This window comes from Haemorhous mexicanus, chromosome 11 (assembly GCF_027477595.1).
Source record: "Haemorhous mexicanus isolate bHaeMex1 chromosome 11, bHaeMex1.pri, whole genome shotgun sequence".
Classification (NCBI taxonomy): Eukaryota; Metazoa; Chordata; class Aves; order Passeriformes; family Fringillidae; genus Haemorhous; species Haemorhous mexicanus.
This window is the reverse complement of record NC_082351.1, coordinates 14,991,320-15,007,309: the sequence shown is the minus strand read 5'-3', so window position 1 is coordinate 15,007,309 and position 15,990 is coordinate 14,991,320. Positions and strand designations below refer to the sequence as shown.

Genomic DNA, 15,990 nt, shown 5'->3' with positions numbered 1-15,990 from the left:
AACATTTCAACTCAAGCACTGCTACTACATCTTGTACACATAGAGAACAGTTTGCCTATTGCAATCTTTCTCATACACTGCACACAACACAGCATTTCATTGGCAAAATTTCAGAGTTACACACACAAGCAGCACCAGAGTAAAAACACAAATGTGCTTTTGTAATACAGCAATAATGTCATGAGAACAATGATTTTTGAATTTTCAAACCTCTGAACAGTCATTATGTTTGTTTTAATATTGCCAGAATAGATAGAAACATTTTTATCTCATCACATCATTCAACACAAGTTTGTAAAAGTCTGATCATCCAAAATGGGAGAAAGCACAGACTGGACAGATTCATAAATTACATGTCTGGGACATCACACATTTAGTTCTCCCTTGCACACTTTGCACCTGGAACTTGGAATTAAAAATGGTTTTTGTTTTTTTTTACTTCAAGGAACATTTGGAAAATTTAAATACATGATCGCTGGTTGGGTTTTCTCCCTCCAGAAAAAAAGAGCATAACTTTTGCATGTTCTGAGATTCCAGTTCAATGCCATCCCTTTCCTCTGTTTTTTCAACTTTGACCTGTTAAATTTTAAAATAAAATCTTGCAGTAACTCAGGCTCTTTTTAAAAAGTGATTCAAATGTACATGGGATTTCATCACCCCACCTTGCAGTAGGGAAATATCAGACAACATTAGCTAAGGAATATTACTTTCAGGTCACTTGGGATTTGACAGTAAAATGAAGAGCCAGGGCCTTGTCAAAGCAGTGCCAGTTATCCAACAGAATGTGAGGCAATGGACCAATTCCCCATTATAACCTACAGAGAGACTGTAAACAACCTACAGAGAGACTGTAAACAAAGACTAAAGGGCCATGAAGATCACTTTCTGTATTTCATTAAAACAAGAAGCAGTTTTCATACAAAATTCAGAGTTCAGTACTGGTGTAATGTCACTCCAGGTTAGGCAGCAGATCACACCTCCAGCCCCAGAGACTGATGTGTTTTAAGGGGCTTAAAAGCTGCTCACCCCACCTTGTGAGGCAATTTTTGTGCTACAGATCCTCAAATATAAAAGCTACTCAGAGTTTGGCATCTACCACATGATTGCTGCCAGTCAAGCGGATTTAAGGGCATATTTTAATCTCTCACATTATTCTGGTCCTGGAATTTTTTGCTTCGAGCTCACAGTAATTCTGAGTTGGGTAACTCAGGCCAGGGCAAGGGGCTCCCCATGATAGGTGTTAGTTTACAAAGATGGCAGTGTTTTCTAATGCTAATGTATTCCCATGCTGCATACCTCAACTAACAGTTCCATCTCTAACAAACGAACTGGAATATGCTGATAGCTCTAACTCGACAGCACAATATCATACAGACAGGGGCCAGTGCCAAATGGTTAGTTAAGCAGATAAGAAAGGCACTCATTCTTCCTTAAAAAAAAAAAAAAAAAAAAAGGAAGCTATTGCAGTCAGGCAGACAGAGTGTGGATGGGAGCTGGCAGATTCCACAATACAGAGTCACGTCAAAAATGGCCTCCTGCAAACTGTTCCTTCAAGCATTTGAGTCAACCGAAAGGGAGGAATCTTTCCTATTATCCACAGGAGTTTTACCTCCCTACTCCACAGCAGAGCAACATTTCTTATACATTTTGACATAAAAGCATGTAAGAAGCTCAGAGAATAAATTGTACTCTGCAGCAGAGGAAAACTCCTCTCTCCACTTTCTGTTTCCAGTCCTAAAGTTGAGTCGGGACTTTATTTTGACAGTTCCCTGGTCTGTGAATGGAAAAATCCCTCCTCAGCACTAGCAGGCTGGTGTCTGCTGCACACACCCACTGCACACAGCAGAAATTCCAGTCAATAAGGCAAGTGGGGCCCAGGCGCTGGGAGGGGAGGAAGGAGACATACAAACAATAAGAAAAGCATCTGGCTCTGTTACTGGCAGGGAAGGAGACTGGAGTTCAAAAAAGACACAACTGCAGCCTTCACTTCACAGGAAGATCATATCAATTCTTGCTGCCCTACTTTTCACACAGACCAAAATATGTGAAAAGGGTAACTTGGGGCTTCCAACCCACGCTTTAATGCAATTCCATTAACTCAAGAATGGCGATGAAACCCACCTTGGACATTTTTGTCCCACAGGACCAAAACATATCCCTGCTCCTGCTTTAGGCCTGTAGAAACAGCCCAAAAAGTAAAGTCCTTTGCTGAACATGAGTGAGCCATCCCTCTACCACCACACTAATGGAGGCTGCTCTGCTGTCCTTCCCTGGAGATAGCAGCCAAGTCTAGTGAAGCTTTTCTCATAGCAACCAGAGCTCCAGAGCCAACAGCAGCTGCTGTCACTGCCTTCAATGCTTACCCACAGGATCCAGAGCACAGCAACACCCTCCTCCCTGCACCTCTACAGCAAAAAAAAAAAAAAAAAAAAAAAAAAAACCCTGAATGCCGGCAACAAGATGACTTCCTGGGTCAACCACAAGAAGAAGAAAAAAAGAAATCCTAGTATTTCCTATACAAGTGAAAAGAGGAATCTCTGATTATTGAAAAAAAATAAGAAATTCCTTTTTTGGATTTAGATTCCGGCAGCAACACCCAGCCAGGGTGGGGGCAACTGCCTGAAATCCATAATGTACCAGCACACCAACATCAAGTTCTTCCCTCACCCAAGGAGAGAGATTCGACCCCGCCGTACCCCCAACGCTCTCATTACATCATGGCCCGAGCCCGCAGCAGCCATAGGAGCCCTGCAGCTGCCCGTGACCTCTCCAGCCCCGCAGAACACGCTCTTCCCCCCAAGAGCGCACCCAGGATCTCAGCTGGTGTCAGAGGAACACGAGGACACGGCCGGGAAGGGGCTCCGAAAGCCCCCCTCGCTGCTACACCCATTTCCCCCGCTTCCACAGGGCCACACGCGGCCTCGCCTCTCTCCCTCCCCCGGGACGGCGAGACACTGCCCGGCGCCGCTTCCCCACCCGGCCCGGCGGTGAACTCCGGTCACCGGCACCCAAGGACGAGCCGCCGGTCGACAGTGACCTTGCCAGTGCCGTCGAGGGTCGGAGCGGGGCCGGGGCGCGGGCAGCGCGGCGGGGAACCCCCCCTACGCCGGCCGCGGTGACGGGCGAGGAAATGCGGGAGGATCCACGCTGCAACCGCCGGCGCCGGGAGCGGGGGTTACGGAGGAAGGCGCCGCGCAGCCACCATGAGAAAGCAGAAAATGCAGGTCAAACACCGCCTCCACCGAGGCCTGGAGGGGCCGGCAGCTCGGGGCGTGCAGCCACAGCCCGGAGGCTGCCCCGAGCCGGACAACGACCCCCGCGGCCCCTCGGGACAATGCGAGGACACGGGGGCGCGGAGAAGGCCGGGCTGCAGCGGGGCTTCCCCGGCCCTCGCCTTCACCGACAAAGCCCCGCGGCGGCTCCAGCCCCAACTCCGGCCCTGGCACTGCACCGGCCACCAGCGTCCCGAGCCCGCGCACCGCCGGGCCCGCCATGATGCCCGCACACTGCGCCGGACCGGGTCAGCTCGGGCCGGGCCTCCGGGGGCACGGTGGGGCGCTGCCGACCGGGCTGCCAAGGCAGCGCAGAGCAAAGCGTCAGACCGCGGGCCGCGCAGGAGTCCCCGCGGCCGTCCGCCCAGCCGCCCGCCCCAGCGTTCCCTCCCGCCGCCGGGTACAACCGGTTTCCGCCTGCCCGCGCCTACCTGGCCGGCCCGTTCCCCGGGCCCCTGCGCGGCACCAGGCCCGGCTCGGAGCCACGGCGTGTCCCGGGCAGCCGGCGAGAGCGAGCGCTCAGCCGCGGCAGCGGCGGCCCCTCCCCCGGCGGCAGCGGCGGCTTCTCCCCGGGCCGGGCGGAAACGGCACTGGGTACACGGGGATCCCCGGAGCCGGCGCCAGGGGCGCCCCAGGCACGCCCACCCCACTCCCCGTTGGCTGTCACGCCGCCGCGTCCCGCCCCGCCGGGGCGCCCGCCGCCGCCACAGCCCCACCCTCCCGCTGTCGCCATTGGCGACCTCGCCTCGCGGCCCCGCCTTTGCTGCCGCTTCATTGGGCTCCACGCGTCCGCCCCGCCGCGCGCCCCACGGTCCCGGCGCCCCATTGGCGCGCGGCGCTGCCACTCGGCACGGAGAGCAGGGGGGCGGCCGCCGGCAGCGTCGACGCGATGCGGGGCGGGCAGGCTGCGGCAGCGCCCGCCGGGCGAGCCGCGCTACGTGCCGAGGGGCGGGGCCGACGGGGCGCGATCGCTCGGCGCGGGGCGACTCCCGCGTCGGGACACGTGGCAGAACGAAGGGGCGGTGCGGGGGGCGGCCGGGAGCTCTGGGCGGAGGAGGGCGCAGGGCGCCTGCGCGGCGGCGCGCGCGCGGGGCCTGCCGCTCGGCACGTCCGCGCGCGCGGGTTTGAGTGGGAGGGGGGCTGGGCCGGGGGTCCCGTCACGGGGTCCCGGCGGGGCCGCCCGGGGCTGAGATCGCCTCTCCTTCGGCCGGGCCGGCGGGGCCAGCGCTCCCACAGCTGGCCGGCCGCCGTCCCTGGAGCCCCGAACAAAGGCCGCGGGGCAGTGGGGCGGAGGGACGGCCCCCCCGCGGTAGGAGGGGCGGCCGAGCCGGACAGGAGGGGCCCCCCCGCGCTTGGTGCCCGAGCTCGGCCGAGGGGCTCCGCCCGATTCCGGTGCCCGTGTAACCGCGTCTGCGGCTGCTCGCAGTGAGCGATGTGTGCGGTCCGCAGCGCTGCAGGGCCGCGGCAGGAAGGGAGTGGAGCCCGGGCGCGGAGGGAGCAGCGGGATCACGCCGGGGTCGCTGGGCAGAGGCGGTGCAGGGGGGTTGCGGGCAGGCGGCCGCCCCCGCCGTGACAGCCGGTTCGGCCCCGTCGCCCCCGCGGGAGGGCGGTGCTGTCGCTGCGGCGGGTTCCGCGGTGCCGCGAGGCGGGGACAGCCGGGTCGGGTCACGGTGCGGCGATCCAGGCGTGCCGCAGGCTCTGCGCGGCGCTGGCGCGGCGCTCGGGCGCGTAGTGCAGCGCGGGCAGCAGGAAGGCGGCGAAGGCGGCCGCCTCCTGCGGTGTCCAGCCGTGCCGGTCCGCCAGGATGCCGGGGAGGCTACGGGGAAAGAGCCGGGAGAGCCGCAGGAGCGCGCCTGGCAGAAACAGCGTGGGTACAGCGCCTCAGTCACACCTGCATGGCTGAGGCTACTGCGCATCGCCTCAGAATTAACCCAAAGCATCCCGAAAGATATTTGCCTTCTTCTTGGAATTATCTCTGTAAGCTCCACCTGCGGTGCCCCTTACAGGTTTGGCTCTCGGATGATTCTCAGGAACCACCTTTTCAAGCTAGTGTTTGGAGTCTCCCTGTTCCTGAGTACTTTTCTTAGGTGAGAATGTGCCAAGAGTGCACAAAGTGTTCCCGGAATAACTATGCCAGAGCTATTGCTGCTTGTACCCTGTGCCTGCCTACAGGCACCCAGTTGCATTATGCTATTTCAGTGTCAGAGCTCTCAAGACTCTTGTTGAATTTGTTACGTGCCAGCCAGCTCTGTGGGGCCCAGCAGAGTGTATGACTGGGCGAGAAGCAACCCTCGTCCTGGGGAGGGAGTACACAGTGTAAATGCAGTGATTCAAGTTAGGCATGTGTAGTCAGGCCGGCTTGGTTCACAGGGAGATTGAATGTAGAACTAGTTTTGACTCATTTCTTTTGAGCACTATAGGAGAGATAAATGTGAGCAAAGGATGTGGATGTGCAGGGAGGTGCTTGCTAAATTCCAGCCTGGGACCAGTACTAAGCACTGAATGAACTGTGGGTGGGCTGGTAAGCCTGAAAGAGCAGAGAAGGATGATAGGCCAAATTGCAGAAGGGTGAAGTCATGTGATGCCTTGTGGTCAAAGAAGGGTTTCAAGACTCATGAGTCAAAGGAAAAGGAACTGGGGAGAATAAAACAGAAGAGATGTTACCGTTGGGTCAGAAGACTAAATATAGCAGCCACATTGGAAGGATATGAGTGTCCCATTCCTGGTCACCATTGTTCTCTGTCAGTGAATGGGTGAAGTGCAGCCTGTTACACACTCCTCAGCCTTCCTGGCATGGAACTGTTTCCTGTCTGTATTTCAATTTTCTCCAAATCCAAAGGAGAAAGAGTGGAAATGCTTTCCCTGTTTAGGGAAATGACCATTTTTCAGGATTTTGCATTCATCCCTGGAATGCTCATGGATTGCAAAGTGGGCAGGGCAGGGAGTGTTACTGCTCTTTATGAAATTTCCATTTATGTTCCATCTCTCCTTGTAGCCTGCATTGTGTGAGTAACTTTTGGGGGAGTTCACCATGAGCTGAGTAGGAGTGTGTCAGAGATCTGCTGTGATTTTTAAAATAAACTTCCTTATGCCAGTTCTTACCTGGCCTGCTGAAAAATTTTGTTGACTTGTTCCATGAGAAAATAATTTGAGGAGGAATTCTTCCCAAGAGTTCAATAATACGAGCAACATGATCTAGATGGAGGGAGGGAAGACAAATTTAGATACAGACTGTGACACTTCTGTCAGTGAAATTAATAAAACTCATGGAGTCCTACCATCGTCTCTGGAGAAGTATTTCCCAGGTTGAGGATCAAATAGACACTCTCCAGTTGCCATTTCAAATGCCTAGAAATGGAGTAGCACTGTTAATTCACTAACTGTATTGGAGTCTTCCTTGCCCACTAACTGATACTGCCCTCTTTATCACACAAAACTGATCCTGAAATGTGGAAATTCTCATGCTGGCTTGATCTGTACCACATTGAAACAACACCTTTAGCTCTATCAGGATGAAAAGCAGCCTGTGCCTGATGCAGGCAAGCCTCTGAGCTAATCTGCATGGAGCATGAATTGGCTTAGAGTTTTAACTAAATTAGGAGTGGGTTGTACCAGCAGCAGACTTTTGCCCTAAAATGAATGAGTTCCAACAACCCCTTTTGCCTTCTCAGAAAGGAAGCTTTCTTTACATGGACAGGTGGATGCTAAGGACATGCTGCCCTGGCCAGGTAAGGTCTGTCCCCTCCCCTACAGGCAGTGTTGTCCCCAGTCCTACCAGGCAGGCTGTACTCCAGATATCCGCAGGAGTGCCATAGTCTAATCCAAGAAGCACTTCCAGGGCCCGGTATGGCTGGGTCTGTATCTCCTTGGAAAAAGGCTTGTACTAAAACAGAAACAAACTCCTTACACCAGTCACAGCAACACTGGTGGTCACAAGCAGCTTGTGCAGTGACAGGACATTGGGGACACAAATGAATGTGTGTTCTCAGCTCTGCGCAGGGCACAGCCAGCACATTCCTGGCCCCACTGACACCAGTGGGAATCTACCTCCCACCATTTCCCACTGAACATAGTTATACATTTCTAATTGTAGGGACTAACTGCAAGCTGGAGAAACATCCAAAACTGTCAGTGGCTCAGGAAGACTGTGCACAGCTTGGAGCTGAGAGTGGCAAACAACACCCCCCAATATCAGCATCTCTGAAACAACTGTTCAACTGTAAAGGGACAGAAAGACAGACACACAGTGTGGGATGGAAAGAAGCACACAGCATCCCACATTGTCACAGGACTGAGACTTGGAGCAGACTCACTGTCCAGCATGCGCTTCCTAGATCTGCAATTTTCACCTCTATGCTCATTAAATCAGATTCTTCCAACTGATTGCCAAGATCACCTCCTAGATGGAAAGGACAAAGAGAAATCAGATCTTTCTGTACCAGCAGGTACACACCACTTACCACAGGAGAGGTATGTCTGCCTTCCCTTAAAGTTTCTTGGCCTAAAAGCTCCTAAATACTTTTTATCATAAATCAAATGCCACCCCTCTTTTTTGAAGGAACAAAAAAAAAAAAAAGCCCTGGTATCCAGTAAAAACATAAGAGAATGTTTGGGAGAACAGTAGCTTGGAGTGTGACCTTATGCTCCTGTCCTGCTGCAGGGTTCCTCTAGCACCAAGGTTAAATTACTGTGGGCCCAGAGGAGAGCACCAGTCAGAACCAAAACATCTGTAATTTCTCCTCAGCCTTCGGTAACCCTGGCTGTCACAGACCTTGGATACAGCCTGCTTGGCAAGCAACATGGATGTTACACTTCCATATGATCCCAGAAAAAGGTAATTCCTGGTTTAGTGAGCTGTCAGCCTATGCTTAATACTGTGCTTTTCTGCTCCAAGCAAAAGACTGGGTCACTAATTTAGCATTCCCTGATTGCCCCAGAGTTTGAGAGACAAAACAACACTGTCATGGGAGAAATGCTCACAGGAGAACACAGTGCAAGGATAATATGAAAGGTCTCATTACTGGGAGATGAGATAATCTCTTGAGAAACTCTCCAGCCCTACATCTTATTCAATATTCACACCATTCTGTGCACATAAATTATGTCTCAGAAGGTCTTGAAAACTAGCAGCACATACAAGTCTCCCACAAACCTCAGAAATGAGGGAAATAAAGAGCAAGAGTGTCATACAGCTTTCTGATCAAGCCTTTTTGTATGTAAACTTTTCAGCAGCTGAAAACATCAGACACGTGGAACTGTCCTGTACCTAAAGCCTTGAGAGTGAGTTCTGAGGTTCTGTTGACAGCCCCATCGCAAATCTATGACCTGTAGTTGTCCTTCACACAAACCCACCTGCAAGACCGCATTTCTGTAGGTGCCTTGAGCCCAGCCCAGTGTTTGTGTTAAGCAGAGAAAGGAGAGGACTTTCAGCAGCATAAGCTGGCTATAATGTTTGATACTGGCTGTCATGTTTTGTACTGGCTGTGGTAGGAGATGTGAACCTTACCTAAGGTATCTGTACCTGCTGCCTCTCATTTCTCTCCTGCCAATAAACACCTAAGTCAGTTTTTTTGTTAAAAAGGCCCTGGAGTGCTCACCTGCTCCCTTTAGCCTCCCTCCTGTTCCCTGGTCGCAGTGGAGTGTAGCCGTGAGAAGCCTTTGGAGCCTTTTGCTGTGCCCACAGAGCAGGATGTTCTCTGGCTTGATGTCTGCGTGGATAATGCGGCAGCACTTGTGCAGGAAATGCAGCCCTGCCAGCACCTGGCCAATGAGGCAGCACTGTCACACCAGCCCTGACAGAGTCCCCACTGCTTCTCCTACCCCAGCAGCTGCCAAAGTGGGCAGGCACAGCGGGAGTGCAGGTCAGAGACAGCCTGAGCACTGGTGGTAACTCCTGGCAATAAAAGGTTTCCTGTTGGGGTGGCCTATGGGAGCAGGCACAAGGGTTTCATCACCCCACTCTGCAGCAGAGCCCCAGGAGCAAGTGGAGGCCTGGAAAGCCCAGTGAGGAAAGGGCAATTTGGGGTGACACACAGCAAGAGGCAATGTGACAATCCATAGATACCAGCACAGATGGGCAAGCCCAGGGAGGTGGGAGAAGGATGGGGCTATGAGGACTCTATTATGATTACAAAGCTGAACTTTCTCCTGAAAAAATTCTTGTTTGGATGCCCGTTGTGTCCTGGGAGCTCTGTGCCTTGCCACTGATTATAACTAGCCCCCAACTTCCATTTAAATGACAGTGGCATGTAAAGGGACTGGTGTCAATGACAGGCATGGGACGGTGTCCCATCATACAAGGAAAGAAGAAGACACAGGATAACAGAGACAGGAGGGGGAGAGACCATTAGTGAGTGCAGAGAGAGGATTTCAGGGCCTTGCAGTAGAGCCATGTAGGGAAAGAACAGTTTGTGATGCAGGAGGGAGAGCCTGGCCTGTCACAGGGGAGAGATAACACCTACCAGAGATGAACACTCATTATCAGAAATCAATAACAGAGAAAAGGCTATGGGGAGATTTAAGTTTGTTTTTTAACACTCTGGTCAGTCATAAAGGACTGGTAAATATTCTCTGTATTATCAAATTCTATTCTGGGATGAACACCAGCCCCAGGGAAATATCAGCCTTAAATGGTAACTGTGAAATGTGGGGAAAGATTTAAATAACTAAACTGGAATGAATCAGAAGTAAATACTGCCCCAGTGCTGATTTGAAGGGGGAAAACAGAACTGAGATTTTACAATTAAAGCAGATAATATATCAAGCAAAAGCCCGAGTTTGAAATGGAACACAGAGGTAATGCCACTACATTTTTGTGTAACTTACTCAGGTGTTAGTGGAGCTTCTTTAGAGAAAGGAGAGGCTACTACAGAAAATAGGATGGAGGAAGCAATTTTCTTTCTTAGTATCCCTAGAAGGGCACAGGAATCAGGGTAGCAAATCATCTTGGCAAGTGTGCAGACTTCTGATGAATCTCAGCACGAGAGGCAAAAAGTAATTTTAACTATTCTGAGGCCTCACTCAGGTTTTCCACTCCTTAAGCAGAGCCAGCCCTGAAGAAACTCAGTTTTCACCATTTTTTAAATAGGCACAACACATCCTTACAGGGGATGAAGGAAAAGTTGGCTCTGCACAGGGAAACCTCAACGTGGAAAGAGAACCAGCTGACCAAATCAGCAATTTAGAAATTTTAGAATAGCAATGTAAAGATGGGAGGGAGACCTTGAGCAGCCTTCAGTGGTACCATGCAGAAAACTGCTGGAGCTGACAGTGCTACCCATGGCTGAATGCCAAGGCAAGTGCCAGCAGTCTGGCATTACTGCCAGAGGGGACTTCTCTGGGCAGCAGGAGGGCAGAGATGGTTTGCCCACAAGAATTAGAACTATGGCAGGCTGTTTGTCCCCTCCACTTCTACAAGCAGCAGAGACCAGCCCTGACTCCCTGGTGTACATCTGCAGGCTTTTGGCACTTCATGGCCCTGACTCCATCCCAAACCTGAGGAGGCTGCAGGCTTAGGCAGTAACACCAGTCCTTCCCCTTGGGAGGAAGATTGTGGCATGTCCCACAGCAAACAGCCCCTTGGCACCCTTGCCTGATTGCATCCGAGTTCTCACCTGCTGTAAAGACTTTTTCACAAAAGGCAAGGGCAGTCCCTGGGCTGTGTAGTTTCCCATCAGACATCGAATGGAAGGACCCAGCACCTCAAATACCAGGCAAGCATGTGGGAAAGAGTTAGGGATTCACTAACAGGGAAAGGTGTTACCACCAACCCTCTGCCTTTCACCAAAGCAACCAAATACCTCCTGATCCAGCCTCTCCCCTCCAGCCACGCCCATGTGCCTGGTCCAGCTGCAGCCCTGCTCATCCTCCTCATGACAGCACAGCACTCAGGTTTACACCATCCTGTGGCTTTCCAAGGCAAGCCCAGGCTTTGCTGGCCCAGAAAATCACTCTACACAGAAGGATATGGAAACCATTCTCTCCAATCATTCTGAAGTCATCTAACAAACAGACGATGTTTTCTCCTGCCAGGTCCTTCTTCTTCATGCAGCTTACCTGAGGGGGAGGATTCCAAGAAAGCTCTAATCAGAGACATATATGTGCACAAGGACACTTTGCACCTGTTTTATCCTGTCTGACAGACTTTCTCTTCTGGCACTTTGTGACAAATCCCATGAAAACAACATCAGGAAAACCAGGAATGAGTTTCTGCATGTTTTGTCTTCTCTTAACCAGGTGGGACCATCACACTCACAGCATCCAAAGAACTCACACCAATCCTGCTGATAGTATCTAGCACATTTCCTACTGCTTATTCTCTCCAGGCAGACCCAGAAAGTGCTCCTGCTTGTGCTGAAAGGGGATTCCCCCAAGAAGACAGTTCCCTGCTCCCAGCATCAGTGGCTGTCCATTTCCTTTGCCTCACACCAACCCTTCAGCAATTTCCCTCAAGGGGTTGCAGAGTGGCAGAGATATTGTGGCTGTCTTTGGCCACTCAAAGGCTGTCTTTAGCTACTTGTCTTATCAGGGTAGAGAGCAGCTTCCACATTTGGAAGAGCCCAGTAAAGGGGGCTTCTTTGTGCTAGAAAAGGGTTGGCTGTGGGCAAGTGATCTATAGGATACAGAGGGATAGTGGAGGAGGTGAACACATCTTTGTACTAGAGCCAGGGGTCTTCAAACCCAGCGTGTAGCAGGTCCAAGAACAAAGCAGAGATGGTTCTTCAGACAGCACATGGGTGACTGGGGACAGTTCGTGTTACAGGGGCTGCGGCTACTGAATCTCACAGGGGCTTGCAAGGATTCAAGGTAAATCCACTGAGAATTCCTGCCCACACAAACATCATCCTTGACCTGAGAAATCTGCAACTGGAAACTGCAACAGGCCAGGGGAGCATTCAGTGGGAGCAGCACCCTGCGCTCAGCTTGTCCTTACACCCACCTGGACATGTGCTGTTGGCCCAGGGTACTGTGCTGAGTGAAGCTCCAGGCACAGGTGCTACAGCACCCCCAGCACCACACACCTGTGTGACAAGGAGCACCAGGGGCTTGCTCTTCCAGAGCACTTATCCTGGTACAGCAATGCATGCTGGTTTTGTCTCTCTTCATGGCCACAATTGCCAGGGTTTTGGTTTGGTTGATATTGCAGATGCCAGATCCACCTGCATGAGTGCCAGAAGGTTCGTTCAGGCGCAACAGAAGTGGTCAGCACTGAAAGCAGAGACCAGATCATCTCTTCTGGCAGCTCTGCAGGCACTAAGCCCCAGTGCTGGTGGGAACGAGCCTTGGGAAACAGCTGTGTGCTGCTGAATGGGCAGGGATGTCTTTCAGAATTAATAATAAATCAGGGGTAAGGCTCACTCTCTACACAGGGTTGTGCTGATGTGTGGAAAAGCAGCCCTCTGATTACATTAAATTAGTGCCACTTGGTACTTCCTCTTGCATCACTGCATCTGGCTCATCTCCTTTTAGATAGGGCCTACAGATTTACAGGTGTTAACTAAACCTTTCTCAAACCTGTGGGAGAAAGGCCACAGAGTAATTTAAAATGCAGAATTTAAAAGCTTTTACTCATCTGAAGCTGATGTAACTTTGTATTTGAACAAACTTGAAGAATTGTAACCACAAGCTTTCCAGAACTAGCAGTTCAAGCCAACTTCAAAGGCAACTTGCTACAACCCAGATACAGGCACCTAATTATCACCTCCATAAGCAGAGGCCGGAAGAAACTTTCTGACTTCAGATGTTTATTGTGTTTTGGTACATCATATATTTTTCTATTGCAGATATTTCCTTTTACTTCAGTATCAGTGGTGTGATACAGCAATGTCCTCTGAGTGATGTTCCTCTGTGAATGATACAGGTACAGTAGACATGCTCCTCTCTCCTGCTTAAGAGCATTACCACCTTCTTCTGTTGATTATCCCCCTTATCATTCTGCAGATTCCTCCTTTTTACTGGATTTCAGTCTCAGCTAAAATAAATGGGCTGACAGGGCAAGTGGGACATGTCCCAGTATTATGCAGGAAGGAGAAAATGCCTGTTTCAGAGGCCAGTGCTGAGCCAGGGTGATTTCTATTAATTCCCCAGCTTTTGGGGTTTTTTTTTCCTATTCCCTACCTAGCTCCTTGGACTGAGACCTGCAGGCAGAGGGGATGGATGAGGCTGATACTCAAACCTGAACTCAGTGGCCACCCACTGGAGCAAAGCACAGACCCACAGAATACACTTACACAGCGGAGGAAAGCAACCTCATCCTGGGCACTCTCAGCAAAGCCTTCCCTGCTTTTCAGAACCTTCACAGCTACCTGCTTCTTCCTCCTGGGAAATGAACCACAGCTGTCAGCCTGTGCATGTCAGTGGCACTGACCAGCTGCACTTCTTTTTCTCCCAGTCAGCCAGCCCTGGGCTCCCCAGGGAAGGTGCTGCCCTTCTGCAGGCACCCTTGGCCTCAGTTTGCAGCATGCCAGACCTATGGGCATCCCTCCTGCTGGCATCTGGCAGCACAACTGCCCCAGGGACCAGCAAAGAGACTGGAGAGAAAAAGAACATGGATACTGCAGGGTCTAAACAAGAAAAAAAAAAGTAGAGCAAGGGCTGATCCCACCTTATTTACATTCTTTGGTTTCTGGGGACCAGCTCTGCTCATTGCACACCACTGGTCATGCTGTCAGGTTTTCCCTGTGCTCAGGGATGCCTGGAATGCTCCCAGACTGTGCTCTGCTGTTTCTGCAAGAGAGGCCAGCCCTGCCCAGATCATCAGCCACCCCTTCCCACCTCCCTAAATGGCACTCAGCCCCTCACCTCATGTCCTGGCACAGCCAGACAGTGGCAAAAGTGCCACATCCCAGCTTGTGCAGCACCTGGTATCGTGTATTGAACACCTCTCCCTCCTGCGTGTGGTGGTGGCCTCCTGTGGAAAACCATCACCAAGACATATTAATGACATCTCTAAGTGCTCTTAGACCGAAGGAGCAGCTGAGGACAGCCTGACAGGTCCCAGCGGCCTCCTCTAGCCTGGGAAGAGCCTGGCATGATCTCATCTCTGGAGTCTCATGGCCAAGGACTGACCTGTGTGCTGGGCTGATGGCATCTCCTGCTGCACCTGCTCCTCCATGGCCCTGGAGCACGGCAGGTCCTGGCACAAGGGGATGGAGGCAGTGGGACACCAAGCTGTGGGACACGGTGGTGTGAGCTTCAGCACTTCATTCCTTTCAAGAGAGCTGCAGGGTGGCCATATCTCTGCTGTCCCCTCATCCCTTTCGTTCCCATTCCCTTCAGCAGCTCTTGGAGTCAGGCTGTTACAAACACTTTTGGCACTTCAGGGAGACAGGGATTATTTTAAGAGTTCAGAAGAGTAAAGCTGGCAGGCTGGTCCCAGCCCAGGGCCAGGTGGGAGTCTCAGGTTTCCTAGTGTGTATTTTCAGGGGCTTAACAGGGTCTGTGGGATCCCCTCCCACAGCCAGGGAAAGCACCCCCTCCCTACCCCCATCCTGGCTGAGGAGGGAATTTGGGCTTTGGCTGGCAGGAGAAGGCTCCTGCTACAGAGGGGTGTGAAACAGAACTTGCATTCTAAACACTACAGGGCTGCTCCTCTGCCCACAGTCCAGCCCTGGGGCTGGAGCATGGGTTTGTTACTGACCATCCTGTGACATCCCAGCAAGGCCACAGGACATCCTGGCAAGGGGCTGCTCCTGGGGTTTGTTACTATGACAGTCCAAAGCATAAACACCAAGACAGCACAGACAGACTGATCCAACTGCTGTCCCCCAGTGCTGCAGCACTGAGGTAGGACTGGATTCAGTACTGGTCACCTGAAATAGCTCAGAGCCCTTGTTGCTAATGAAATACAGATTAAGCCACAGTAGCTGGGGCACTTCCAACCCAGCCTTTCATAATTTGGAAATGTCACTTGCTGTACAGCTGAAGCCTCAGGCTAACATACACTGTCAGAGCTTGAGACAGGAGAGAGTAATGCCCATAGAGCATTAGCACAGGTAGAAATATTGAACTTTAAAGCCTCCAAATCAGGTCACTAAAGCTAAGAACTCATCCGAACCAGAAGATTTTCAGAAATAGTTATAGAGGGCTGGCAGTGCTGGTGGCAGGGAGTTGTTCTGGAGCTGTAACATCTTCCAGCTGCTGAGACAGAGCACCTGTTTTGACTCAATGTTTTGACTTTTCAAAACATTGAAGTTTTTTTCCATGTGCTGATGTTCCTCTCCCAGCACAGCAGCCAGAGGCACAGCCTGCCTTTGGGCACCCAGCAAGCTCTGGGTTACTCTGTTTACCCATGCCTGCACAGCAGTCTGTAAGGAGCTCAAAATGCCTCCCCCTCCTCACATTTCTAAACCTCTAACCCTTGCATTTACAGTGTTCAGAATCAGTCTCTGGGTATAAACCCCCTGGATGCTGCGTGTCTGCATGGCTACCCTTTACAGTAAATGCTCCCTGACATCTCACCTATGAAACAGAAGTGAAATCAAAATTTTCCTTATTTGTGCACAGACTAAGCTTATCAGTACCCCTCACACGCTCCTGCACCACCAGCATCTGCCTGAGCCTTCTTCACTCACATCATGAGGACAGCAGGGCCTGAGCTGAGATCAAGCAAGCTTTAATCATACAGCTTACCTGCCAAAGGAAAACTCATGAGTGTGTGGAGATGAGAGTTCAGCAGCTTCTTCCCTTGGTGGAGTGTTCTGGTGATAGGAGACTGCGG

General features: G+C 51.7%; 2 protein-coding genes across 4 annotated transcripts in view; both read right to left on the bottom strand.

The window, feature by feature from the left end:
• The window catches only part of SETD5 (SET domain containing 5), a 65,319-nt gene extending 61,463 nt beyond the window's left edge, over positions 1-3,856 (bottom strand). Inside the window, exons 1-2 of one of the 3 annotated variants that reach the window (XM_059856585.1) lie at positions 3,704-3,826; positions 2,364-2,405 (exon numbers count right to left, since the gene is read on the bottom strand). The gene's annotated coding sequence lies outside the window, so the exon portion shown is untranslated. Of the gene's footprint in view, positions 1-2,363; positions 2,406-3,703 lie in introns of all 3 variants that reach the window. The other 2 variants (XM_059856588.1, XM_059856586.1) reach the window with 2 other exon arrangements.
• Positions 3,857-4,937: 1,081 nt separating this feature from the next.
• Positions 4,938-14,385, bottom strand: LOC132332519 (SRSF protein kinase 3-like). Its single transcript, XM_059856936.1, has 11 exons — positions 14,340-14,385; positions 14,073-14,181; positions 13,502-13,589; positions 11,240-11,327; positions 10,886-10,992; positions 8,870-9,032; positions 7,586-7,671; positions 7,048-7,155; positions 6,551-6,620; positions 6,375-6,467; positions 4,938-5,125 (listed from the first exon to the last, which is right to left on the bottom strand). The coding sequence occupies exons 1-11, from the start codon at positions 14,383-14,385 to the stop codon at positions 4,938-4,940; spliced, it is 1,146 nt and encodes a 381-aa protein (XP_059712919.1).
• Between the last annotated feature and the right edge of the window lie 1,605 nt (positions 14,386-15,990).